At 36.4% G+C, this 27,438-nt stretch overlaps 1 protein-coding gene across 1 annotated transcript in view; it reads left to right on the forward strand.

Annotated features, from left to right (window-relative positions):
- The window catches only part of SYT1 (synaptotagmin I), a 229,162-nt gene that overhangs the window by 37,385 nt on the left and 164,339 nt on the right, over positions 1–27,438 (forward strand). Inside the window, exon 2 of the mRNA XM_010832008.1 lies at positions 21,216–21,400. Coding sequence (XP_010830310.1) covers positions 21,216–21,400 — 185 coding nt within the window. The remainder of the gene's footprint in view (positions 1–21,215; positions 21,401–27,438) is intronic.

Genomic DNA, 27,438 nt, shown 5'->3' on the forward strand with positions numbered 1-27,438 from the left:
CTGCAGTCATCATCTTATAAGTTTTTCAGCTTGGTGTGAGGTAAATGGACCTCACACTTTATTCCTTTTTGCTTGACTTAAATTGTAATAATGTTGGAAAGAATTAAAGTCCATGTAGTATCATGTGAATATTCATAATGAAAAAAGCTGAATATAAAATCGCATGTGCTGTCACAGTACACACAATATTCCCTATATATTGTGTACTGATGAGGAAAGGAAAGATATAAAGAAGTGACTTCATAAAGTAACAGAATTATGAGCCATTTGTAAGGAAATTTTGAGAGAGGTGATGTGAAAGTTCAGTGATCAATAAAGGGAAAACAGAATCTGAAGAAAATGGAAACTTCTTTCACATAAAATGATGGAAATGTTCAGTAGAAATCAATTTAAACATTCAGCATATAGCCAATTTGAACCTGGGGTTTTTCTTTCTCCTCTCTCCTGTCTGTATTCATTCGATCATTTTACATTCTTCCCATTAAGAAAAATTCTTCTTTTCACATGAACACCAGGAGTGAACATTTAGAGTTGTACAAGAACATGTAATTCAGACTTCTAAATTTAAAACAAGGTGAAAGTACATCCACAGTTTTTATATATTATAGACACAATAACTGGCATTCAATTGAATTTCCTATTTATTATATATTCTGAATTTTATATATTCTAACACTTGTAGGCTTAAAGGTTAAATGAGGCATGTAAAATAAGAGAGCGATTAAGTAAAAGGAGAATTTCTCACTTCTGTCATAACTGTGCCATTTTAAAAAGCTCAGCTTTCTTTTCCAAAAGGACTTGATTATATGGAGATATAGGAGGCAAGGAGCAAAAACAACTAAGATTTAGAAATACTTATTTTTCCTACAGGGATTCGCAGCCAGAAAGCAAAACTTGCTGAGTCTAATTGGGAAAAAGATTTTTGTTTGTTTTAATGTCACTGTTCCTTATTTTCCATGGCCTTGGATAAATTCAAATGCAGCGTTGTTTTGGTAAAATTCGGAGTAGAACTTCTCATTTATCTGCTATAGTTCTGTTGGATTTACTTCATTTTGATCAATTTCAGTCAAGTTCTCTTGGATGCTTTGAATTTGGCAAGTATTCTAAATGAGTATCTTGTCACGACTAGTTGAAGTAAATAAGCATTTAGAGAAAAAAGCTATTTCATTGAACCGCAAAGAAAAGGAATTTCAAAGACTTTGTTGGTTTTCTCCTACTCATAATAATGCAGTTTTAATAGTACAGAAATCTTCTGAGAAGAAATTTTTATTGGTGGCTTACTTCACATGCATACACACCAAAATGCCTTCAGAAACTGATGCCCAAGGTGCTCCCTCAGAAAACCACAAACACCATAAAATTCCATATGGATGCAATGCTACTTAAGAAATTCAGGTTTAATTAGGAGTTTGGAATTAATATATACACACTAGTGTACATAAAATAATCAACAAGGACCTGCTGTATAGAAAAGGGAACTATACTCAGTATTTTGTAATAACTTACAAGGGAAAAGACTTTGAAAAGGAATATATTTATGTATAACGAATTACTGTGCTGTACACCGGAAATTAACATGACATTGTACAATCAACTAATACTTCAATAAAAAATAAAATTTAGCTTAAAAAATCATATTTATGGAATCAAAATGTAAGCATTTTAAAATCAGTCTTGACACCCATAAAGTGACAGCAACTCTACAAGGTTCATAAAATGAACAGTAAGAGAAAATTCTGCTTTGTTCTGGTAGTTCCATTTTTCTACACTAAAACTGCATCTCGTGCCTAGGATGGTGCTAAGCCATGAGCACCTCACCTTTCCCAGGTTTTAATTCTCTCATGTGGCTGAGATCCTTCTTGTAAATCCTAAATCCCATTTTATTTTCCTCTACTCCATACTTCTCAATGATCAAATATTCAAAAGCTGAAATTAAGGACTCTTCATATGTAAATGCTGGATCATTTTCCTAAGGGAAAAATGTAATATTCTGTTTTTATAGAAATATCTTATTTTTCCCCATAGACCTAGGTCTCAAGCCATCCTGTTAAAGGGAAAGAGAAGTAATTTTATTATGTTACAATATCTGACCATATTATGAGGTCAAAGCATAGAGTCTCACTTTGACGATCATCTAGTAATTCCCTCTAGCTGGAGAAACTCTGCTTACTGAAATCATCTTGAACCACTCAGCATGGCCCAGGGGTCACCCCACTGTTAGGGCCTGAGCCTCCGTGGGCAGTCCCTCACATCCCCTCTCCTGCCTGCCCCTGTTTGAGGCGCCAAAAGCCTTGGTGCTCAGTAGTCTTCTAGTAATATGCAGTTTTCCCTGGGAGAGGGAGGGAGTGGGAGTAGCGGTTAATAGATTCAATAGATGGGGTTATAGAGAATGGATAAAACAAGATCCTACTGTATAGAATAGGAAACAATATATTCAATATCCTATGATAAATCATAAATGGAAAATATGAAAAATATATATGTGTATGTATGTAACTGAATCACTTTGCTGTACAGCAGAAATTAGCAACATTGCAAACCAACTACAGTTCAAGATTTTTTTTTTAATATGCAGGTTTCTCAAACAGGAATTAATATACTTTAAGACCACACGCTTAAAACCCAGCGAGACAGTATAAGTGATGTCCAGGCATCATTTCTTGACAGCCTTCGTTGCCTCTAAGATTTCATGATCTGTATCAGATCTACTTTTTTTTTTTTTTGATTCAGTTAGGTTTTCTTTTTTTTTAATTTTATTTTATTTTTAAACTTTACAATATTGTATTAGTTTTGCCAAATATCGAAATGAATCCGCCACAGGTACACCCGTGTTCCCCATCCTGAACCCTCCTCCGTCCTCCCTCCCCTACCCTCCCTCTGGGTCGTCCCAGTGCACCAGCCCCAAGCATCCAGTACCGTGCATCGAACCTGGACTGGCGACTCGTTTCATACATGATATTATACATGTTTCAATGCTATTCTCCCAAATCTCTCCACCCTCTCCCTCTCCCACAGAGTCCATAAGATCTACTGTTTTTAAAATTTTCAGTCTATATCGATACTTAAAGCTAAGAGATTTCTACTTCTCTGACCCCAATATGTTCAATCTCCTCTGTTACATTCTGTTTATTTTTGTTCATTCTCCCTTCATGGAAAACAGAAAACAGGTCCTTAATTCCCTCATAAGTCCCACTGACTAAAAAGATTTAAATGTCTTCTTTATTTGATACTGAGTTAACTCCAAATTATCTATATTCCTTCCAACTTGTAGCAATTACATTGGGCCAATTTTCTTTTCTTTTAATTTTTGAGAGGCAAAGAGAACCAGATCTTTAGAGGGAGCACAGCAGGTTTCATATAGTTTTATTACTTGGGTCTAATCATTTTAAACATGTTACCAAGAAATACTTTCCGCATGAAAAGTATTACAGTTTTTGAACAAAATTTGATACATATTTCTTTTCCTATAAAATGGGAAAGAGAATTAGCATTTACTAAACTTCATCTGTGTGCCAAGTGTCAGATGGTGATATCTCATGGAATTTTCTCGATTCTTACTGTGGTGTTATTAGTCCCACTTCTCACATAGAGAAATAAGAGGCTCAAAGAAGAAAAAGACTAGCAGTGCTTACAACACAGTATTCTCTGACTCTACACCTCGACTACCTTTTAGTATACCATTATGAGTTGAAGTAATATATAGCATTATAATTGATATTCCATGATTCTACTGTTTCAGTTATTCCATTTCACATTTATTAAAATTCACACAAAAACATTTGTCTTAATGAAAAATCAAATTGTATTGACATATAAGCAGCCAAAATAACTGCTCTATGAGGAAAATTAATCCAAATCTATTCACATTTAGAAAGGTAAAACTCTTGGGTGTTGCTTTAGAATAGCAATCAAATAATCATTATGTTTCAGCCATGTCAGAAACTTATTTTCCATTATGGTATACTAATTGTGATTCTGATTAGTTGTGTTGACAAGACTTTTTCTCCTTATGCTTGGCATTTTTTCCAAGAAACCTATTTTGTTTTATACCATAGTTGGACTTTTGCCTAGAGAACCACAAAATCACTCAAAATGAACACCATCTCATCTTCCTGAAGGAAAACACTTCTGTCTGACGCCAGCCTCATGGCTCTCCCCTAATATTTTCTCAGCCATAGGTGTTAACATCTGCTGTTGTAAAATCTTTGGTTTTGGTTGGGGTAGACTGGGGTGAGGACCAGAGCCAAGATCACTTTCTACATTAAACATTATGTAATCATGCCACATGTCCAATTACAAAGATGACTGAAACTTTACAAAACAATCTGCTTCTTTAAGCTCATCTTAATTATTTTCACATTTGTATTTTTGCAATTTACCTAAGATTCTCACCCAAACAACCCTTAAGTAAAGCAACTGACACCCTTCTCACAATTGAGGAGCCAGGAGGTGAAAATGCTTTTGATGCCTCCTCCTTTGCACTGTTGAAGCCGAGATGGCTCTTCAGCTCTTCTGGAAATGCATGCAACTCTTAGACCACTTACAAGCTCCCCACCACCCCCAACCCCGTTTCACTATTTAGATGGCTGCTCAGAGACAATCAGAAAAAGTGCCAAAGAACATATCACCTCAAAATAGCTTCCCCAAACTCTGTACTGTATTCTTCCCTCTTTTGACGCCTCCACATTATCCTATATGCACAAGAGGAGGTAGCGTGAATGGAAAAAAGAAAACCAAGGCACAAGGCAGAATCATGTGCTTCAAGAAGGAGCAAGGGTGACATTAGGATCCCTGGGTGCAAAGTGGGGCTGACCCGAGTTATCACACACAGGGTCACTTGCTGCCCCTTGTGCAATGTCCATAAAATGCATTCCTGGTTTTGTTCTAGTTGTCTCAACGCATGATAGAACTTCTAAGACCACTGATTAAAGAAATGACTTAGTGCAATCAATTGCCACTTTTAAGTCAGTGAGCTATCCTTCTGAGATTAGTGGGATGCTTTTTCAAAAGGAGATAACACTCTCCATTCTTTTTTTTTTTCCCCCCTCAAGATACTTCTGATGATGATCTGTTTTGTGTTCAGTGCTATATTTTCTTCCTTTCTGTCCATCAATATTTAATTTAAACATCTTTTTTCAGAGATAATAGTTTGACCTTTAGTCAAAAAGATTTACCCACATCAGTTCACAGATTTCTCCAATTTTTATAATTTCATTTGAAATCATTAAGATGAATTTCAAATATAAAATTTATATTGCTTGAAAGGCATTTGCCTCAATATGTTAAGTAATGGATCTACTATCCTTTTCCAAAGAATCATAGAAGGCCACTGTCTAGTAAGATAATTCTATTTCTTCCAGGCAGTATCTGGACTTAGTGACCCTCCAAGGGTACATGTTAACATTGCAATATTTGCACAGCAACCAGGATCTTGACTTTGATGGTTGCTGCTGCTGCTAAGTCACTTCAGTCGTGTCCAACTCTGTGCAACCCCATAGACGGAAGCCCACCAGGCTCCCCCATCCCTGGGATTCTCCAGGCAAGAACACTGGAGTGGGTTGCCATTTCCTTCTCCAATGCATGAAAGTGAAAAGTGAAAGTGAAGTCACTCAGTCGTGTCTGACTCTGTGCAACCCCATAGATGGCAGCCCACCAGGCTCCTCTGTCCATGGGATTTTCCAGGCAAGAGTACTGGAGTGGGGTGTCATTGTCTTCTCCGGACTTTGATGGTTACAACATAAGCAAAATACTGCGGGGGGTGGGGAACACAGCCATCCCTTCCATTAAGTTCCATAGCCTTCAATCTTCAAAGAAAATCCTCTAGCTATTTCACTATTTTACTAAATCATAATGTCAGCTAATTTTCAGTTCTAGTCAAAATCATCAAAAGAAAACTATAGGCTCCTAACTTTATTTTCTTGAAAATAATGAGCAAAGCCAGAAGAAAATAAAGGTTTTCTATAAATGAATATGACATTGGAATGATTTAAATAGTAAATGACCAAAAATTATGATCCTAGGTAAGTTTAAATCCTAACATTGTTGATTGATTTGAAATAAGAATCATCAACAATTGGATTAGTACAAACAGCTCAATGTTCAAAAGACTGAGCTTGAGACTGGGTCGTGGTTTTTTCCCAGAATCTTAGGACAGTCATATTATTTTGGGTACTTCAGATTTACCATCTATGAATGAAGATAATATTGCCTAAATGAAATAATAAACCCAACTGTTTTATAAATTATTCAGTGGAAACAAATGGTGTAAGATCAAAGTTTGTTCTTAATAGAAATTGATCATTATAATTTAAATGTGTATGTAAGTAATTACTGAACATAATGCTGAATTCAAGATAGCTTTTCAATCACTTACAATACTTGGCTAATTTTTAAGGAGAAAGAAAAACAGCATTCAAGAGCATGTTGAACTATAGAATGGGGAGCGACTTCAAGCAAAATCTACCATTCTGCCAGTAGAAAGAGTAAAAAATCCTTCCACTGATTTCTTTACTGCTATATTAAAACATTTACCTCAGGAAGTGTTGGCTGGATTGACAAATTATTGAAAATGCAAAGTAGTACGTGTTTATTTCCATTAATACAAATTTAATATTATCCTAATGCTGCTTGCAATATTTGAATAGCATAACCATTTGTTGGCTGCTGCAGTTCTGAGGGACTATTATTTATTCTCCCCCAGAGTATGATTTATGCATTCTATTATTTACCCATGAATAGCTTGATCACTACCAAAATGCTTTGCCTTTCAGTTTTTTTGACAGCAATCTTGATTTTAGAATGTTACCCTGACATTCTAATATAGTGTTAAGGCAGAAAACATTGAGTATACTGGGAGTTGTATAATGCATACAAAATTACTTGTTTTTCATCTTTTATCTAACCTAAATTTTAGAACTTGTTTTCTCAGCCAAGTTTTAAGCATTTAAGTTGTGAAATTTAATAGGAATTGCTGGCAAATAATACTAACTGACATTTTAAACTTTCCTTCATATTATTTCCCATTCTAAGTACTCTGTATGTCATAAATGTACATATCACAAATCAGAGTTTATATAATTATTTCCTTGCTTCACCCAGCTCCCTTGTTACAGATAGTGAAACAAGTTCAGGAAGTCTAAATAACTTGATGAAATTGATTTGGTAATTTAAGTGGCATGATCTATGTTATATCTGATGTTGCCTAGTTATTATAATTATTATCAGTATCTTTTGACACATGATTTTATTGATTTGGTATAAACAATTAAAAATGATTTCAGTCAAAAGAAGCCAGACAGTAACATATAAGTATGTTCACAAAACTAAACTGTTCTTAGCAGTTTAGTGAATATTTGCTCATTTCTATATAGAATGACAGAATATATAAGAGCATGAAAATTAAACCCCAATGACTTAAGTATTATCCCACTCTAAAAGAAATCACATTACAGAAACCATAGTTCAAATCCACAGTGTTCTGATCTATAAAATGGAGATCTACTTACGGTATCTACTTTAGCTACTCTACAATTTGGCTTTTAGGGTCAAATCAGTTGAGGTAATGTGAAAGTGTCACAAAACGCAAGAACTTTATAAATGAGAGGTTGAATGAGGAGATACTGCAGAGACTTAATATAAGAAAAGGAAAACCATATCAGCATCACTAGTACAATTTTAAGAGAAACTTTGAAGGGGATATACAACATAAAAACTATTTAGAAAAAATAATTGACAGGAAAAAATGAGCCAGTTTGCTGCTTTTTCCATAGTCTGCCTAGAATTAAAAAAATAAAGGATGCTTGCACAGATTTTCTAAATAATCTAGAAAAGTTGATACGTCTTTGAAGTCTTAACAGGATTTAATCTGTAATTTTTTTAAAGTGTATGTTTTACACATATATACGGAATTTAGAAAGATGGTGACGATGACCCTGTATGTGAGACAGCAAAAGAGACACAGATGTATAGAACAGTCTTTTGGACTCTGTGGGAAAGGGCGAGGGTGGGATGATATGGGAGAATGGCATTGTAACATGTATATTATCATATGTGAAACGAATCACCAGTCCAGGTTCAATGCATGATACAGGGTGCTCGGGGCTGGTGCACTGGGACGACCCAGAGGGATGGGATGGGGAGGGCGATGGGAGGGGGGTTCAGGATGGGGAACACGTGTACACCCATGGCGGATTCATGTCAATGTATGGCAAAAACCACCACAATATTGTAAAGTAAAAAAATAATAATAAATAAAACTGAAAAAAATAAATAAATAAAGAGTGTGTTTTAGTTTCAACAAGATGTCCCAGGAGCCAGGCCCTCACTATGTGTAAAAAGTATTTGAAGAAGGTTGTCTCCACCTCTGATTATACTTTCATTTATTCAGTAAGCATTTCTTAAGACTTACCATGTACCCAAACCAACTGATACTTCATAGAAGGCAACGGAAAGAAAGATAATAGTATCCCTCTTCATATAGCATCTTCATGTTGAAGAGACAAATAACAAAGATACTAGAAACCGTGGATCAAGATGTGATAATGCAAGTCAGAAGGCATAAATGAATGTGGATGAGAGACAATGTAAATGCCCCTGCGTGGTATTACTCAGGGGGTGGACATTTGGAGGAAGTCTAATGGTCGTCATTCAGAGGAAGAAATGACTGAGTTTAGCTGAGTTTAATGAGGAGCGTAAAGGGGATTCTACGTTCTTAGTGGAGATTTGCCAGAAACTACAAAAACCAACAGCTGTGCAGGACTTTGACAACTGCTCACTGTTGCAGTGCTTCAAAGCATGAGCTCTGCACAGAAGAAAAATCATAATTAAAAGGAAAAAACGGATATATAAAAAGTCACCATATACACAACTGACCAGCATAGGGGAAACCCTGTCAAAAGCCAGAAACAGGAAATCAAGGGTCATGGGAGCTGTAACTAAAAATGGAAGTTCACATCCAAGAACCAGGAAACAAAAAGATAATGCTACAAATTGAGAATTGGACAGATAAAACTGCCATGGGGAGAAATAGATTGAGACAAACAGAGAAAACAACAGTTGGAGAGGAAAATTAATAAGTGTAGTCTGCAGCAGCAGCAGTCCGTTGGATCATCAAGGAAAAAATGTCCTGTGGAGAGCTAGACAAGCAAGCAGCTTTGTTTTCACTGTTGTCTACCTGTCACTTTGTATAGTAATGGAATTAATGAACCTGACTCTTTGCTTTCATGACTGGAAAGACTCGAAAGTCCTGCCCTTCTTCGCTCATGCATGGCAACCACACAGTTCTCCTGTCAGTACAATCAAATCTCTCCAAGTTACAGGGCATTCTAAAAATGCAGTGTTTGCTCCTAGAATACTAAACAGGAAGTATGGGGGAGGAGGGGATCCTTCCAAACAGCAGATAATAAAGGCAACGGTCCTTTTGTTTGTTTCTTCTGTTATAAAAGAGCATAGGGAAGCAGGGAACATATCTGCCCATTCAGCTGACATTATTTTATCATAATTGTATTTCATCCTAATAATATTAAATTGCTGAGTAAAGAAACAAATAGACTCTCAACTATTGAATTATCCCAAAGTTAACAACAGGTGCCATGTTCAATTCTTGGAATAGTCTTTTTTCTTGGCCATCTTTGCCAACGACAGAAAACAGATTAAATACATGGTTGACCTAATTCAAAGCATCAAAATAAAATCAAATATTAATTGGACTGAAATCCAAGAGATGCTTATTTTGAAGCCCTTACATATCAAGGTCAAGAAGAAAGTTAGCTTCTACTAGGGGAAGAACAATCTGAGACATAATTCTTTATTAGTTTTGAACTTAGAAATCAAAACTCAAGAAAGACATGCTGCAAATGTTACAAGATAAATGGATTTCCCTTTAACCAGGAAATTGTGTTGTCCACAGCATGATTGAAAAATGTTACGAACTTCCAAGGGCTTCAGCACTGATTAGCCCGTGAATTGCTTTCACATCTGCCAACTTACCTGGCAACCCTCCATGTTCACCAACACACTTCTCCCTGGACGCAGCAGACAGCAAGCTCCTGAGCTGATTCTGGAGCCTTATCTAAATCCCCTGAAAGTTGTGCAGGGCCCTTATCTCTGCCTAAAGACTCAACATCATTTTCCATGTCAAATTTCAGACTGTCCAATATCATGAAGATATGGATGACTTGGCCTTATCATTGATAGCTGACAATTATTGCAGACATTTTATAAAATTAGTTATTTGATTAATATCTGTGCAGATAAAATGGCTTTGAGTCAACTAACTTTGGGTAATGACTGAGCCTTGCTAAAGCAAGAAATATCCATGACCTTAATCAGTTGTCAGCAGGGACTGAATTTGTTCAGCAGCACAGTGCATTTTAAATCAACGAATAGAGGTTCTGGTTAAAAAAAGAAAAAATCAGCAATGTGTAGGTTGTGATTTCCTGTCTATCAAAGCAATGTATTTTACTGAAGTCTTATTTTGTGTTAAGTTTTTTAAGCATATGTGAACAAAGAAACTGATTTCCTATTTTATTAAGTTTTAAAGTTTTTAAAAGCAATTTTAAGCTAGTGCTCATTAGACAAGTAGAATAAGATTGCTGTGACCATATAAAATTAGAATCTAACAAAAGGCACCATTTAATTTGGCATTTAACATGCTGATATTGTTCACAATTGCTTCACTTCTATTAATCAAATCTGCCCAACTGGACTGTAAGTTGATTAAGTAAATTCTTTCAAACTTCTTCACTGTTCCTCCAATGTGTTGAGAATTACTGCATTGAATAGACATTCAAGTGGATGAATGAATGATTGAGCCTCTCTCTGACGTTATTTTTCACACAATGCTGCTGATGCTAAGTTGCTTCAGTCGTGCCCGACTCTGTGCGACCCCATAGACGGTAGCCCACCAGGCTCCCCCCTCCCTGGGATTCTCCAGGCAAGAGTACTGGAGTGGGGTGCCATTGCCTTCTCCGTTTCACACAATACATCCCCCTCAAAAAGCCACTGTTAGTTGACTCCTGGCTTCCCTGGTGGCTCAGATGGTAAAGAATCCACCTGCAAAGTGGGAGACCTAGGTTTGATCCCTGGGTTGGGAAGATCCCCCTGAGGAAGACATGGCAACCCACTCCCGTACTCTTGCCTGGAGAATCCCCATGGACAGAGGAGCCTGGCGGGCTACAGTCCATGGGGTCACAAAGAGTCGGTCTCAACTGAGACTTATCACAGCACAGCTGACTCCAGTCAATGACTTGGATCATTTTTACAGCACATTTATACAGACACATTTCCCAGTTTGTTTTTTGTCAGGGGTTCATACTGAAAAGCTAAACAGAACTGTGTTAGAGGAAATGTGAAATGTGTTCTAACAAAGGCAATTCTGAAGGTTATTTGTGTTTACTTCAAGGAAATGTCTTTCCATTTACTATGATTTTTAAAAATCTAAACATAGATTTATATCTGTGTCTTATTGAGAGTTTTGTTTATCAAGATAGTCACTGGGTAAAAAGTTTGATTAAAAGGAGTCTAAAGCTCAAAGGAAAGGAAGGAGAAAAGAACAAAGAGAAGGAGGGAGTCAGATAGGAAGGGAGGGAGTCAGGAAGGGAAAAAGGGAAGGAAAAAACTGAAATTCCCCAAATGCTATTTTCACTGTGTAACATGGAAGGCTTCTGAGCTCACCTCAAGACTCACCTCCCAGATGAAGCCATCCTTGAACTCTAGGACTTTTATCTTACTCTTCTCTAACCTGCCACCTACAGAGCCCATCTAATGCAGTGAATTCCTGTGTTTAACTTGTATTGCCTCCTGTCTCGGACAGTTTTTTCCTGGGAGTTAGTTTTCATAAGCTCTTGGAGAAAGGGGCCCATCTTCTCTGTGTTTTGTTTCTGCCACCACTTCCAGCATTGTATAAGCACACCGCAGGTTGCCAAGAAGAAATAAGTGAAATGTTGTGCTCAGTCGTGTCCAACACTTTGTGACCCCATGGACTGTAGCCCACCAGGCTCCTCTGTGCATAGATTTCCCAGCCAAGACTACTGGAACAGGTTGCCATTCCCTTAGCCCACATCTACACTGGTCAGTCAGTTCAGTCGCTCAGTCATGTCTGACTCTTTGTGACCCCATGGACTGCAGCACGCCAGGCTTCCCTGTCCATCACCAACTCCCAGAGCTTACTTAAAATCATGTCCATCAAGTCGGTGATGCCATCCAACCATCTCATCTTCTGTTGTCCCCTTCTCTTCCTGCCTTCAATCTTTCCCGGCATCAGGGTCTTTTCCAATTAATCAGTTCTTCCCAACAGGTGGCCAAAGTATTGTATGCATACATTGGTAAGCAGCTGGTAGGCATATATTGATATGCAGATTTGGTAGGCAGATTAGTACGCCTTGGTAGGAAGATTCTTTTTTACCACTAGCACCAGAAATAAAAGGTTAGATGACCAAATAAAGAATACATTCTCCCTAACTCACTAATCTTGAGTTTTATTCTGATGCTCTAGAATAGGAGTTTTTAATTCAGAATCCAGTGGTCTTGTTGATCTAGGGAACTGTGATTTCCACAAGAGTACCACACTTCCCCAGTTGTGTGGAAATTTTAAAACATATATATACATACTTCCCCATCAAGAATTCAAAGCTTTAGTCATATGCTAAAAGGAGAATACAACTCAAAGGGGGCTTACAACCACCATTCTAAAGAGTGAAGAAAAATAAGCTTAATACCCAGAAGCCAAAGATGGATGATCTTTGAAGCCATTTCAGGCTATAATGAGAAATTCTTCATTCTGATCTTTGAGTGGTGGGTTTAATCTTAAGTCGTATTCTGAATCACCTCATACACTATTTCAAATTTTGCATTTAACATTCTGTCTCCAGAGGTGGTTAATGAGTATATTAATTCACATATTTTCAGAACTTTTTGCCATTTGCATTCTTTAATTTAGGAAAATCTTTAAAATGCAAGGCTTTTTTGCCAAGTTTTGAAAAATTATCCTTTTATGTTTTTACTAATTACTTATAGTCTAAAAGCAAAGCTTGAAAAATATAGGTTATTTTTCTTGCTGATTAGGAGCAGAGTTATTATTTTTCTATGATATTCTGCATCTTACATCAATATATTATGATATAGAAAGATGGCTTGTATGGGGTAAACCTAGAAGTTGGCAAATTCTTCAATAAATGTTAAAATTAGGTTTTATATAAATGATTCATAAAATGAATTACACAGACCTTAGGGCAGTGGGGAGGCACTCATATGACAAATAGAGATATATGAAAGGTAAAAAATTCTTTAAAATATTGCTGAATTTTTACAGTGGCCATAGCAATGATATCACCTGTGTATCTTGAGGCTCTTGGCTCAAATACCAAGGACTGATGTAAATATATAAGCTTACATTTCCCAGAGAGGAAAATACTGTCCATCTTGTAAAAGAGATAAGTTTTTAAGGTTGTTTCTTAATACAATTAATGGAAATGGAATGGAGAACAAATGCAGAACAGCCCTAGAAAGTGAAATCAAGGCAGAAAGACAAAACCAGTTAAGTTTTGCCCTTGATTAAAACTTGAACCCAATGAGCCAACCCACCAAAAGTTTGCCAGCCTAGGCGATTGCAGCAGCTAACTAGAAATAAAGGAGAGAATCAGAGCCTAGGGCATGGAATTGAGTAGCTGACCTACAGCAAAAAATGTGGGGGTATGGTGGGCCTCAGGAGCTGTCCAGTTCCCTCCTGCTTGAGGTCAAGAATATAGAATGTAGTGACCACTTTTTCTAGTTCAAAATGGGGGAAATAATGTATGTAAATATTTATATGCTGTAGAGGATTTGTTTCTTTTTTTTTTTTTTTTTCTTTTGTTTGTTTTTATAACAGATGGAACAAAAGGCAATAAAATTTGAGATTAAAACCTTGGTCTTACATGGAATTATATTCAATATCATGTAATAACCTGTAATGAAAAAGAATTGAAAAAAGATATATATATATATATACATATAAACATACACACACACACACATATATATGAATCACTTTGCTGTATACCTGAAACTGACATGATATTGTAACCCAATTATACTTCAATACAGAAAAACTTTAAGAAAAAGAAGGAGCATAGGGATGTGGGTTTCATTTACTGAACACCCTTAAGCAGATAGTACTGAGCACCATTAAGCAGAAAGTACTGAGTCAGGTATTTTAGAGAAGGCAAAAAAATAAATCTCTTTGGTGGTGAGAGCTCAGAATTTAGGAGAGCTTGAGCAGGCCACCTCTCAGCCATAAGGACCTTCCATGTAAATTAGAAAAACCCCTTTTCACCAACTGCTCATACCGTAAGTCTGAGGCACAATGCACGTCTGAGGAGCAGATCTGGGAGCGTAAAGTTGACACACACGGTTGCTATCAGTCATGCTAAAATTTTCTCTTTTATAAATGTACTCTGTGCAATACCCTTTTTCATCTTTGATTTTACCATATATTAAGGAAAAGAATATTTCTTGTTCTATTGAAGAAAAGGATATTTGGAGTGTCTACTCTTTTAAAGTATATGTCAGGTTCCCTTAAGTAATAATTTAAGAAATTTATTTAGGGCCAAAACTCTCTGGGGTGGGAGGAATGAGACTTTTCAATTTGAGTGTTACATTTTTATTATAGGAAGAATATTTACTAGTTGAGTTCATCCATAAACATACCCCTGGAGTTCTAAATCTGTCCACAGGAGTGTGTTAAGCCATGCAGTTTCTGTCTGAAAATGTACTATATTATGTACTGAGGACTGAACTTAGCAACTTTTAACAACTGGGAAGCCAAAAGTAAGCTTCATGATTACAGAAACCATGTTTACCACTGTATTCCAGACCTGAGAAAAAAGTCTGACACACAGTAGATCCTCAGTAAGTAATTGTTTGATTAAATAATTACTTTTTGAAACTGCTAACTTCTCATAAAATAACAGCCTCTCTTGATAAGGGAAAATAGTTGTTTGGGGTTTTTTCTCCACCAGAAGACTTGCTAATGAAAATTTATTTCTAATTGGTTCCAAATCATTTTTATTAAGTTTGAATTAAATATCACTGCTTTGTGTCATGAATAATCTACAAAGAGCTAAGCTTTAAGTCAGCAAGAAGTTAATTTCACGTGTAGGAAGGAGTTTTTTAAATATCTTTTATACATTTTTACAGGTTTGTCTTTTTATCCTTGCATCATTTATGTTTTTTATGCCAGTCTAACAGACCACCCAGTGTATACCACATGGTCCCTATTTCCCACTAGGTGAGAGAGGGGAATTTTAGCAAATATATGCAATATTTGTATTTTAAAATCTGTCAACATTCAGTGAGGCTTGTATTGAGCCTTGGGGAAACAGGTAGTATTTAAATGACTAAAGAGGGAAAGAACAGCCATTTTGAAAAAGAATGAATCTGCTTTAGAAAAACATGGGGGTAAAATTGAGCAAAGCCCAATAAATTGTCCAGTCTGATGAGACTACAGGTGGGTATAGGAGAGCAGAGAGAATGAAAGGTGGACAGATGGGCTGGGCCAAATCACAGAGGACTATAAAAGCTATGCACAAAATAACTGAAAATTATGTATTCGAAAGTTTTGTTCACAAACAAGGTCCTACTATAGCACAGGGAACTATATTCAACACCCTTTGATAAACCATAATGAAACAGAATATGAAGAATAGATATCACATGTATGTACAACTGAGTCACTGCTGTACAGCAGAAACTAATACAACACTGTAAATCAACTATACTTCAATAAAAAATGTAAAAAGAAAGCTTTGTTTGATAACAATGAACAGATAAAATGGAGAGAAGCGATAACTGAAGGGAAGGGAGATCAGATGGGAGGTAATGTCAGGCCTCCCAAGTCAAAATATATGTAAAAAAATAGAATAAAATGCATCCAAATAGAAATGACAAGACTCTCCAATCAGCTGCATATGGAAGTTAGAATTTCCACATGGTCCCAATATCCAAGAGGCAGGAAATTATAGAAGCACTGACAAAAGCCACATAGTTTTTGAACTGGTTTGAGAAGATAATAAAAGGTTCATAAGGAACATGCTCTAGGCAGTTGGGAGCACAGCTCTGGAATACAGTAGCAAGCACGTAACTAGCCTAAAGTTCAGGCACGGGAAAGGATGCGTCAGCAACAGTTGATGCTGTAGGACAGGATCCATTTTCTTGCTTTTTCCAGCTTCTAGAGATCATCTGCCTTCCTTGGTTCATGGTCCTTTCCTCCATCTTCAAAATCAACAGCACAGAATCCTCACATATCTCTGATTCTGAAACTCTTGCCTCCCTTTCCCACTTACAAGGAGCATAAGTCCATCCAGATAACCCAGGATAATCTCACTATCTCAAGACCACATTTGAAAAGTCCCTTTTTTTTTTTTCGGTTGAGTAACGCATACAGAGGTTCCAGGGAACAGAATGTGGGCATTGTTGAGTCATTATTCTGGGTACCACAAAGTCTAAACATCAGAAACAGAATTGACTTTGACTAAATTCTTGTGCATCAGTTTACCTTCAGATTAAATGATATGTGAGATTAATTCATTAACTAGAAGATGAAAATAACATTTTTAATGGAAAGTTTTTCCATTAGTCTATTATATTCTGCTGAAAGGTCCTTAAGTTAAATGTTAAAATTCATGTTGTAAAATTCCATATAAAGATCCTTCATTTCAGTTCAGTTCAGTCGCTCAGTTGTGTCCGACTCTTTACAACACCATGAATCACAGCACGCCAGGCCTCCCTGTCCATCACCAACTCCAGGAGTTCACTCAGACTCACGTCCATCGAGTCAGTGATGCCATCCAACCATCTCATCCTCTGTCATCCCCTTCTCCTCCTGCCCCCAATCCCTCCCAGCATCAGAGTCTTTTCCAATGAGTCAACTCTTCACATGAGGTGGCCAAAGTACTGGAGTTTCAGCTTTAGCATCGTTCGCTCCAAAGAAATCCCAGGGCTGATCTCCTTGCAGTCCAAGGGACTCTCAAGAGTCTTCTCCAAAAGATCTAAAGATCCTTAGGTAGCAATAAAAACAAATTGATAGCTTTCTGCCAGTAGCAATATTTTGATGAGCCTATTTTTTATTGAAACTAGATTTTATATTAAAGAAATTACTCTTGGCAGCATCTTATGCTGTTATTTATTTTGTCCATTTTTTTCAAAAGTAAAATGTCCTATGAAGTAGGCTTCACAGCCAGACGAGCATTTTTCCTTTGTACACATTTATAATATGTGCATTTTAAACTAATAATGATGTAAAACATATTTCAATTTCTCCCACTATTACTTTGCTTAGTAATGAACAAAATTTCGGTGAAGATTATATATGTAAAGCTGTAGCACAGCTGCTGGCCCATAATAAGTAGATCTTCAATAAATTTTTGGTGTAATCCAAAATATATTTCAGGAGGTTTGGTCACTAATATTGAAACTTATTTTCATAAATACTACAAGGCAATAATACTGTGGACAGTATTTCTGACTAAACTTATCAAATTCTCAAGATTTAGTTGCTCTATAAAACAGAAAAAGATTAACATGAAAACTCAATTCCAATAACTTCTTTTAATTTAAATTGGTGTTTTATAATTAACTATTCAGCCCAGTTTTCACACAGGTACATAAAATGATAGCATTAAGGCTTTCTCTTTAATTCTATCTAAAGATGCCAATATAGTGTGAGGAAATTTTTGCTCATTTCATATGTTTAATATAGCATCTTCAAAGTTAAAGTTAAGCTATTCAGAAGATCAGCTGAAAGCAACTCTAGAAGACAGCAGCACTATAAGGCACAGAGGTCAAACCCAAAAGGTTTTCACTGGTTATAATTCACCTTCAAGTTACTGTATATCAAACTTCTTCCTGTAATCCTGTTCCTCTCTAACTTTTATAAATAATGTTCCTTGGCTTTCACAGGCTGTTTTCTTTTTGTTAGGTTGTCAAATGATCTCTGTCTTGCCTTGGGTAATTTAAGAGGGTTTTATGTAGCTCTCTGAGAGACTATCACACAAGTCCGACTAAGAGGATAATTTACGAGGTTCAAAATGAAGGGTCATTATTAATACTGTCTTGCCTGTAATGAATACATAGGCTCGCTTATTCATGCATGGCAAGGTTTTAACTAGATCAAAAGACTTACAGGCTTTTAAATGAAGTACTGTGAATGATATCATTGGTTACATAAGCTTGCTTTATGTTTTTTTTAAAATATGATTGCTTAATGAGATTAGAGAACTCTAAGAAAATATGTCTTACAACAAACTATGGAAAATTCTTAGAGAGATGGGAATACCAGACCACCTGACCTGCCTCTTGAGAAACCTATATGCAGGTCAGAAAGAAACAGTTAAAACTGGACATGGAACAACAGACTGGTTCCAAATAGGAAAAGGAGTACGTCAAGGCTGTATACTGTCACCCTGCTTATTTAACTCATATGCAGCGTTTCATGACAAATGCTGGGCTGGATGAAGCTGGAATCAAGATTGCCGGGAGAAATATCAATAACCTCAGATATGCTGATGACACCACCCTTATGGCAGAAAGGGAAGAACTAAAAAGCCTCCTGATGAAAGCAAAAGAGGAGAGTGAAGAAGGTGGCTTAAAACTCAACATTCAGAAAACTAAGATCATGGCATCCCGTCCCATCATTTCATGGCAAATAGATGGGGAAACAATGGAAACAGTGACAGACTTTATTTTGGGGGGCTCCAAAATCACTGCAGATAGTGACTGCAGCCATGAAATTAAAAGACACATTCTTCTTGGAAGAAAAGTTATGACCAACTTAGCATATTAAAAGCAGAGACATTACTTTGCCAATAAAGGTCCATCTAGTCAAAGCTATGGTTTTTCCAGTAGTCATGTACGGATGTGAGAGTTGGACTATAAAGAAAGCTGAGTGCCAAAGAATTGGTGCTTTTGAATTGTGGTGTTGGAGAAGATTCTTGAGGGTTCCTTGGACTGCAAGGAGTCCAACCAGTCCATCCTAAAGGAAATGAGTTCTGAATATTCATTGGAAAGACTGATGCTGAAGCTGAAATTCTAATAGTTTGGCTGCCTAATGTGAAGAGCTGACTCATTGGAAAAGACCCTGGTGCTGGGAAAGATTGAGGGTGGGAGGAAAGGGGGACGACCAAGGATGAGATGGTTGGATGGCATCACTGACTCAATGAACATGAGTTTGAGTGAACTCCACGAGCTGGTGATGGACAGAGAGCCTGGTGTGCTGCAGTCCAGTTGGACACCACTGAGCAACAGAACTGAAGGGCTCATCTCTAACTTTCACACAAATCTTTCTTTGGCTGAAAAGACAATTTCAGCAGTTATGGTTTTAGACATCCATAGTGTATAACATCTAGTCGTCTTTCATAAGCTAGAATAATATGCAGAGTAAGTCTTTTCCACTATGAAGCTAAGTGCAAAAGGAGCCAAGTGAGTGAATTTTCTCAGTTTTGAAGAGAAGTTAATTTTTAAGTGTTTTTACATTATCAGAGTACTCCTGACTTGTGTTCAACAATCATTAATACTAATGATGTTTACGTAACTAGAAGAAAACAGCAGTTTTCCTTACCATTTCAGTACCCAATGTCTTTTTTTTTTTTATTACAACAGACAAATCTAATTACTACTTCTCCTGATTAATCTCAATGGATAAATAATTACTTTCTAGGCAAACTGAAATCCTCTATGTTTCCATGAGAACTGATTTTTTATAAGCACATATGCAGGGGAAAACAAATGAGAAAATAGAGCTACTTTTAATAGTTGGGCAACTTGTAATAGAAAAAAATGTTTGAGTATCTTTATTTGTATATGCTTTATTAAATAGATCCTGTAAATCTGAAGTCTATGCTCTTATCTAAAAAAATCTCTCTTCCTTCCCTCATTTTCTTACCTAAATCCTGTCAGTTGTCACCCCCTTTTTCATATGTGCATGCTTAATGTTCCCACATGTATTCTGAGCTCTGTCACCCACAATACTTAGCCTCATGCCTTGAATTTTTTTAAAAAATGGCTAATATTCATTGAATTTTTGCTACGTGCTGGATGCCATTCTAAGACAATCCATCTATTAACTCAGCCTTGAAAGGAGATGAAATGGGTACCATTATTATCTTCACATTATAGAGAGGCAAACAGAAATCCATAACAGTTAAACAGTCTGGCCAGGCACACAGCCTGTAAGCAGCCAAGCCTGAATCTAAGCCTGGCTTTATAAGCACTGTCCTGCTTCCAGAGTCCCTGTATGGGTAAATCTCCCCATGATCTACTTTCAGAGCACCAAGTCCTTCTTCCTAACCTTCTCTGCTGTTAGGATTTTGCTTTGCTTTTCTGTTTTTTTTTATTATTATTAATGTCTACATCTTCCACTGTGCCCAGAACATGTTACTAGAACCTGCAGTATTTAATAGATAAGTAACAACAGCAGCTAATATTTATTAAGTTTTTGCCATGTGCCAAGCACTACCTCTTATTTTAATCTTCAGAAAGACTATCAGTTGTCTGTTTTATACATGAAACCAATCATATATATATGTCTATCCCAACCTTGCAGTTCCTCCCACCTCTCCCCTTTCCCCCTTACATTTGTTCTCGACATCTGTTTCTCTATTTCTGGTTTCCAAAAAAGATCATTTATACCATTTTCTAGATTTCACATATTTGCATTAATATAGAATATTTGCTTTTCTCTTTTACTTCACTCTGTATGACACTCTCCAGCTCCATCCACATGTGTACAAAGGACCCAATTTAATTCCTTTTTATGGTTGAGTACTATTCCATTGTTTATATGTACCAGATCTTAAGAGATGAAGACACTGAGACAGAGAGAGGTTAGGAACTTGCCTAAAGTCACATAACCTAGTAAGCTGGGGAGCCAGGGTTTAAATTCAAAAGCCAAACTCCAGAGATATGCTCCAAAAAAAATGAAGGAATGGGTCAATAAAAATCTAGCCTGGAGGAGCAGGGAAAGCTGTAGAGAGGAGATGACATCTGACATGCCTGGAAGAGTGAGGAGGAAAGGATAGATACACTACAGGCAGAGGAAACACGGATAAAGCAACGTACGGCAGTGTGCCTGGAGCTCACTAAATACAAATGGGTGAGTGAGTAGCTTTACAGCAAGTGAATTGAAAGGTCTTGCATACGTAAATGCTTCATTATTAATAGTCTCTGCACATTTTTTTTTCTTTCAGTGCCACCATGGGCCTTAATTGCCATAGCCATAGTTGCGGTCCTTTTAGTCCTGACCTGCTGCTTTTGTATCTGTAAGAAATGCTTATTCAAAAAGAAAAACAAGAAGAAGGGAAAGGAAAAGGGAGGGAAGAATGCCATTAACATGAAGGATGTGAAAGACTTGGGGAAGACCATGAAAGATCAGGTAACGTATTCACTCCATATTTCTTCTTATATTATTTTATTAAAAATTTAAGAATAGACAGTTTATTATTTCATGCCAAATAAAGACATAAACAATATCCAGACACTTTCCAGTGTGGTAGAAATGTTTTGCAATCCTTTCAGTCATTGCTCAACATCCAAAGTACAATGGAAACAAGTGGCAGTTTTCCAGTCTCCTAAGCATATACAGTTCTACCCTACTGGAAAGTAATTTGTTCTTCTCAGTCTATGGAATTCTGTAGGCAATAATACTAAAGTGGGTAGCCATTCCCTTCTCCAGGGGAATCTTCCTGACCCAGGGATTGAACCTCCATCTCCTGCATTGAAGGCAGATTTTTTACCCCCTGAGCCACCAGGGAAGTGGGTTCAATCCCTGGGTTGGGAAGATCCCAACCCACTCCAGTATTCTTGCCTGGGAAAAATCCCATGATCAGAGGAGCCTGGTGGGCTACAGTCCATGGGGTCGCTAGAGTCAGAGCTAACTTCAGAATTAAACCACCAAACCACCACCACCAGGCATATAAACCGAGAAAGGGCATCCATGACCGTAGGGCCATCTTGATAGGCCCAGCATACTGAAAAGATACCTAAACATTTTTATTACATCTGTTTAACCCATTATAAGTGGATCTAGATTTTGAGAAACAGAATAAGGAGTATCTGTTCTCTCTCTTGGGCAGGACATCTTTTTAACATTATCACGGTTCATAATCACCATTAAATACTGAGTCTTATAGCTATTTGTCACACATGATGAAAGCTACCATCCCTATGCAGTCATCCAGCTCAGTGATGAGTGCTTTAGGAACAATGAGTTATACAAGAGAAGGAAGAGAATGATGAATTGGATCTAAAGAACAGGGTAGAATTTTAAGGCAAAACCCTTATTCTTCCACTTAAGGAGAGTTAGAGCCATAACGCAGGTTATAAAATCCATCTGCCTGAGTTATCTTCCCAAGGCTAAGGACTGCTCCTTGATACCAGCAGTCCCCAGCCTTTCTGGCACCAGGGAACAGTTTTGTGGAAGACAATTTTTCTATGGATGGGGATGAGGAGGGTTCAGGCAGTACTGTGTGCGATGTGGAGCAGCAGATGAAACTTTACTCAGTAGCCACTCACCTCCTGCTCTGCGGTCTGGTCAGTGGCCGAGGGTTGGGGACCCCTACTTTATACTGTTGTCTATTTTTCCTAGACCAGATGATTTGCTTGAGAATAAAGTCTACTATTAATAGTTATAATAATTAAATGCCCCTTCACTTCTCTTTTGGAATCATATTCATTTTGGAATATTTCTAAAGAACACTTATTTCATATAAAAAGTAAATGTAAAGATTTTTCAAAGATAATACTTTGAGTTACCACTGTTTCCCTTCAAATAAATCAAAATTTCTATTTATTCCCTAATAGCAACATATATAGGTAGTTTTATAAATTCTCCTTATAGTATTACTATTAATTATACTCTTAAATATGTGTATCCCCTTAAGAATAATTTAGTTAAGGAGGGCCTTTATAGTACACTTTCATAGTTCTCCACACAGTCAGGACACTAATCCCTCTCCCCAGCTTGAGTTTTAAACACTTTTCTCAAAGACACAGTAATGTCTCTTGAAAACGATTTCACAAAGGCTCATTTTCAAACTTTTGCTTGGTTTCAGAGCTATAGAACGAACACAATACTTGCATTCCCATTCAGAGAGCTTCAATCTGAGCTCAGTATCAAAGGTTACGTTTTTCTCAAAGTTTCTAACCACAGCCAGAGGAGCCCAGGCACCGATATTCAACCACAGATGTCTAAGGATTTTTCTTTTTGGCTAATTTGTTACATAGAAGCTGGAGTTTTAAATCATGTCTTGCTTATTTCATCATTTTGTGTAACCAGCAGGACTTGATAGATTTCTTTAGACAACGTATTTGGGAGATGAAATGTAGTAAAAATCTAGATGGACATGGATGGTCTGAGTAATTTGTATGTGGATTTCATCTGTATCTATGAAACAAACTGGAAATATAATACTATCATTTTCATATCTTCAATAAAATTCAAATGTGGTTTTCATGTATGCTAGAATTAACAGTTAAAAGCACTAAATAATGTTAAATGATTACTACATCCTTTCTTCCTAGGACAATAAATTTGTATTTTTCTTTGTGGAATTTGTTCTGTAGGATCTAAGACTGTAATTTATAGCATAGTAGCGGTGTTTATTACCCCTGTTATGACATGGATAAATGACCAAGATCTCAAAAACAGTAAATACAGAGAACCGATGGTTAATTTTTCATTGCTCACCAAGTCTTTTGGATGACAGGGGAAGAGAAATGAGTCAAATAAGAAAATACTAGGAAGTCATTGATAGTTTATAGCAGTCTACTATCACAATATAGCATTTAGAATTTCAACAATCCAAAAGGTGTTTTTTAATCATTTTAAGTAGATCATTTTGGGTACTAGGATTTTATAGGTTTTATTTTAACTTATGACCAATAAAATGTACAGAAGAAATTATACTCTGAGCGAGCGAAAATAGGCCCCATTGGTAAACAGTTATATAATAATAGCTTATGCTACTTTTTAAGGAGATAAAAGTAACCAATCGATTTCTATCATTTTTTCAAAAGAAAGGATAAAACATCAGAACAAAATGTACATATTTTAAGATGCTATGTCATGTGGTGATCATCTGATCATCCAAGTTCAAAATAGCATAAACAAGGTTAAATTATTCTTTACTTACATTTTCAAGCAATTTTAGACAAAATACTGACATAAACATGAGGAAAGCAATAGTGATAACCCATGGCTCTTCATATCTAGAAAGTAGACAGGTGTAAGAGGCATTTTAGATATGCTTTCTTAAGATACCTAAGCTCTAGGAGAAATCAGTACGTTTTTACCATTTCATTCCAAATAAGAATGCATATAAATTCAAAGCTCAATAATCATGACTATGTCTCTATGATAAGATTTTATAACCAAGGAAGAATTTTTAAATATTCTGCAATGACAACAAAATGGTGATGATAGATAGTATTTTTATACAGCAAAGGATATATATTTAAAGGTTTTTAATGGTTTAAAACTTAAAAGCACTAAAAATACAGAGGGGCAATATCGACTTGCAAAGTCTGAGGTCTGGAGAGGTCATTTCTCCATGGTTTTTACTACTGTGTGTGGATATTTAAATTTTTATTTCTTCCTTCTGTGTCCTCCCTATCTGTGTTGTGTCTCATGACTGTTCGGGACTGTCCCTTGCGGTAGGTTTCCTCTCCTATTAGACATCCCTAAGTCAATGCTCAGATACATTTAGTGGCCTGGCAGCTGGGGCTCCACAGCTGAGGGTGTACCATTCTGACACACATCAAAAGGCTGAACTAAATTGATTTTTTTTTTTTAAGATAAAGGGTTCTCATTTTAAACATTACTAACTGATTAAAGAGAACAGTATTAGAAAGCTCAAGTTTTAATCGATGGGCACAGAAAGAAAATTCAGTGTCTTATGCTCCCTTTTTAGTGTCCCTTATCAATTCCAAGTCTGAACAGTTTAACTTAGCATGGACAAAGCACCTTCTGACAGTTTATCCAAGTACAACTAAGCACCTTATGAATGTTGAATCAAGCCAGAAGCATACGCACTAAAGTTGTGCAATTAAAACAAAATCTTTTTCCCAACACAGTTTTTTCTAGTACAGTTTATCAAACTCTGAGAACTTCTGGGCTTACATGCCTTTTCCTCTGCATTTTGTTAGGGGTTGGGGGTAGGGACTATTTGCTCTTTAGATATTATAGTAGCTACTGATTTAATAGGTCTCAATTTAATGTAAAGGTACAGAAAATGTCTTGCTTAAGCTCAGCCTTTGGCACAAGAATAGACTTAATCACATCAGAGATGAACAGTGACACTGAGAAATTATCAAAAATTTAGCCCTATTTCATGCAGAGTAATTGCAGAGATGGTCTTGCACCTTTTATTAGGGTAAAAACCACTTAGGGAAAAGGAGATTTAATATCTCAACCCTTTCAAATTACACTGAGCTGAAATATGATATGTAAATTGTCAGTTCTCAATTGACAAAGAGAATTTGAAAAAGTATTTTAATCCATGAAATTTTTTATGTTTATGGTAGAATAGTGTGAAGATTTTTTTCAGGCAAAAAAATTGCATTAAGTAGTTTGCCATTCAAAAAATTAAAGTCTTAGAGGAAGCAAATTACCTACATTGCCATTTTCTGAACACATATTTTCACAGTGTTAAAGACCTATACACAGCTGAGGTTTTGAAAAGGCAATGTGGGTTCACTGCTTCAAGCCCTCCAATTAAACTCAGTAGTCTTTTCTTTTCACTTTACTATTATTTTTCTATTAGCAACACCTTCAAGCTAAAAGATTAATTTTTAAATAATTATGTTGTTCTCCTGCCTTGGGCTATTGGTAAATCAACATTTTACTATTCAAGGAGACAACGAAGTATAAACTTCCAAATAAAATGCGGTATGGCTAACCAGTTCTGAAAGGTTTCTGCACAGATGTAATAATGGCAATTTTCCAAAGTCCATTGTAGGCTCCTGAAATGTTTCAGGAAGCACAAAATGGGAAGCATCTCTGACTACAGTTCGGCTCTCTGTTTATGCGATCTTTCCACCCGAATGAGTTCTAGTAAGATGATGCCAAGTCTGATTTTTAGGATCAAATTAGAGTTAGATAAGTAGAGCCCAATTGCAAAGTCTTGTCAGTTCGGAGATTGAGGTTGCTGTTTTGAGGCATCACTGCAGGTCTCTGTATAAATGGATAAGTGAACAGAAACCTTTCTCTGAGCAGAGAAAAAAGGCTATATAATCTGGGACAGAAGTGGGGAGATTGGTGGTAGACCTGTGGTCCAGTAACTCTGAAGCCTTTCTGAAGCCTGGTTATACTTCTTGCATTTGAGTTCTACAAGAGTTCTCAGATATAATTTGATCACTGACAAGAGTTTAGATTTTTTTTTCACATTGTCAGAGATATTAAGCAGCCCACCACTCATATGTCTTATCTGCGATTTTGTTAGATTCTTCCGTCACACACACAAGGCAATGAAAACGCCATAACCAAAACCTAGGAGAGAATACTCGCCAATATAACAGCAGAAAGATTGAGTCTCTACAGATACCTAAGTGGCAAACAACAGAGCAGAAAAATTAGCAAAGAGTATGTTATACAGGCAGTCCCCAGAAGAAAAAATACAAATGGTTCATGTAAAGATTTTTAAAGTTTTCAACCTCAATAGTGTTCAGGAAAATGTAACACTGTATCATTTTTCACTTTGAATAATTACTTATGGATTTCTAATTATCTTTTCTAATTCTTTAAAGCAATGAGAATGCACACTCCTAGAAACAGAACTTCTAATATTTATAATCTTTACAGCCTATGACTTTTTGAGTAAAATTTTTACACGTATTGGGAAAATACATTATATATTTTTTAAATAAAGGGAACATATGCATGAATTTTATGAAATTATGAGCTTTCTAGTATTTCCATTTACATCACACTTAAGTCTTAGGTTATAAGGAACATTCAACTGGTCCAAACTGAGTTTTGAGAATTTTATGCCATGATTTTTGCTTGTTACCACAAAATTAGTTTTTATACAAAGTTCAGTTTGACAAAATTGCAAACATAATTCCTTTTACCTTTTGGTATCAAATAGACCCATAAATCAATTTAATTCAGCCTAGCTTTCTGTGGAGCTGTTATAAAAATAAAACAGTAAACTTAAAATGGAACTGGAGTAGATTTTTCTCTAAACATGCATTTGCTGGTGGCATGTTTCTTTTTTCCTCTTTTTCCATAACCACTGTAAATGTATATGAAAGACATAAGAAATTACGATTTTTCTAAGAATAACTTAGTCAACTATCTTTTTCATAGGAAGCAAGGCAAGAAAAGGCCACACATTTCATATAAATTACTCCACTGCATGTAACAAGGGTGTTTTACATGGTGCTTAGCGTAGATCTCTTTAAACTACATGAATG

The sequence above is a fragment of the Bison bison genome, unplaced genomic scaffold, assembly GCF_000754665.1.
Source record: "Bison bison bison isolate TAMUID 2011002044 unplaced genomic scaffold, Bison_UMD1.0 scf7180017864535, whole genome shotgun sequence".
NCBI classification, from domain to species: domain Eukaryota; kingdom Metazoa; phylum Chordata; class Mammalia; order Artiodactyla; family Bovidae; genus Bison; species Bison bison.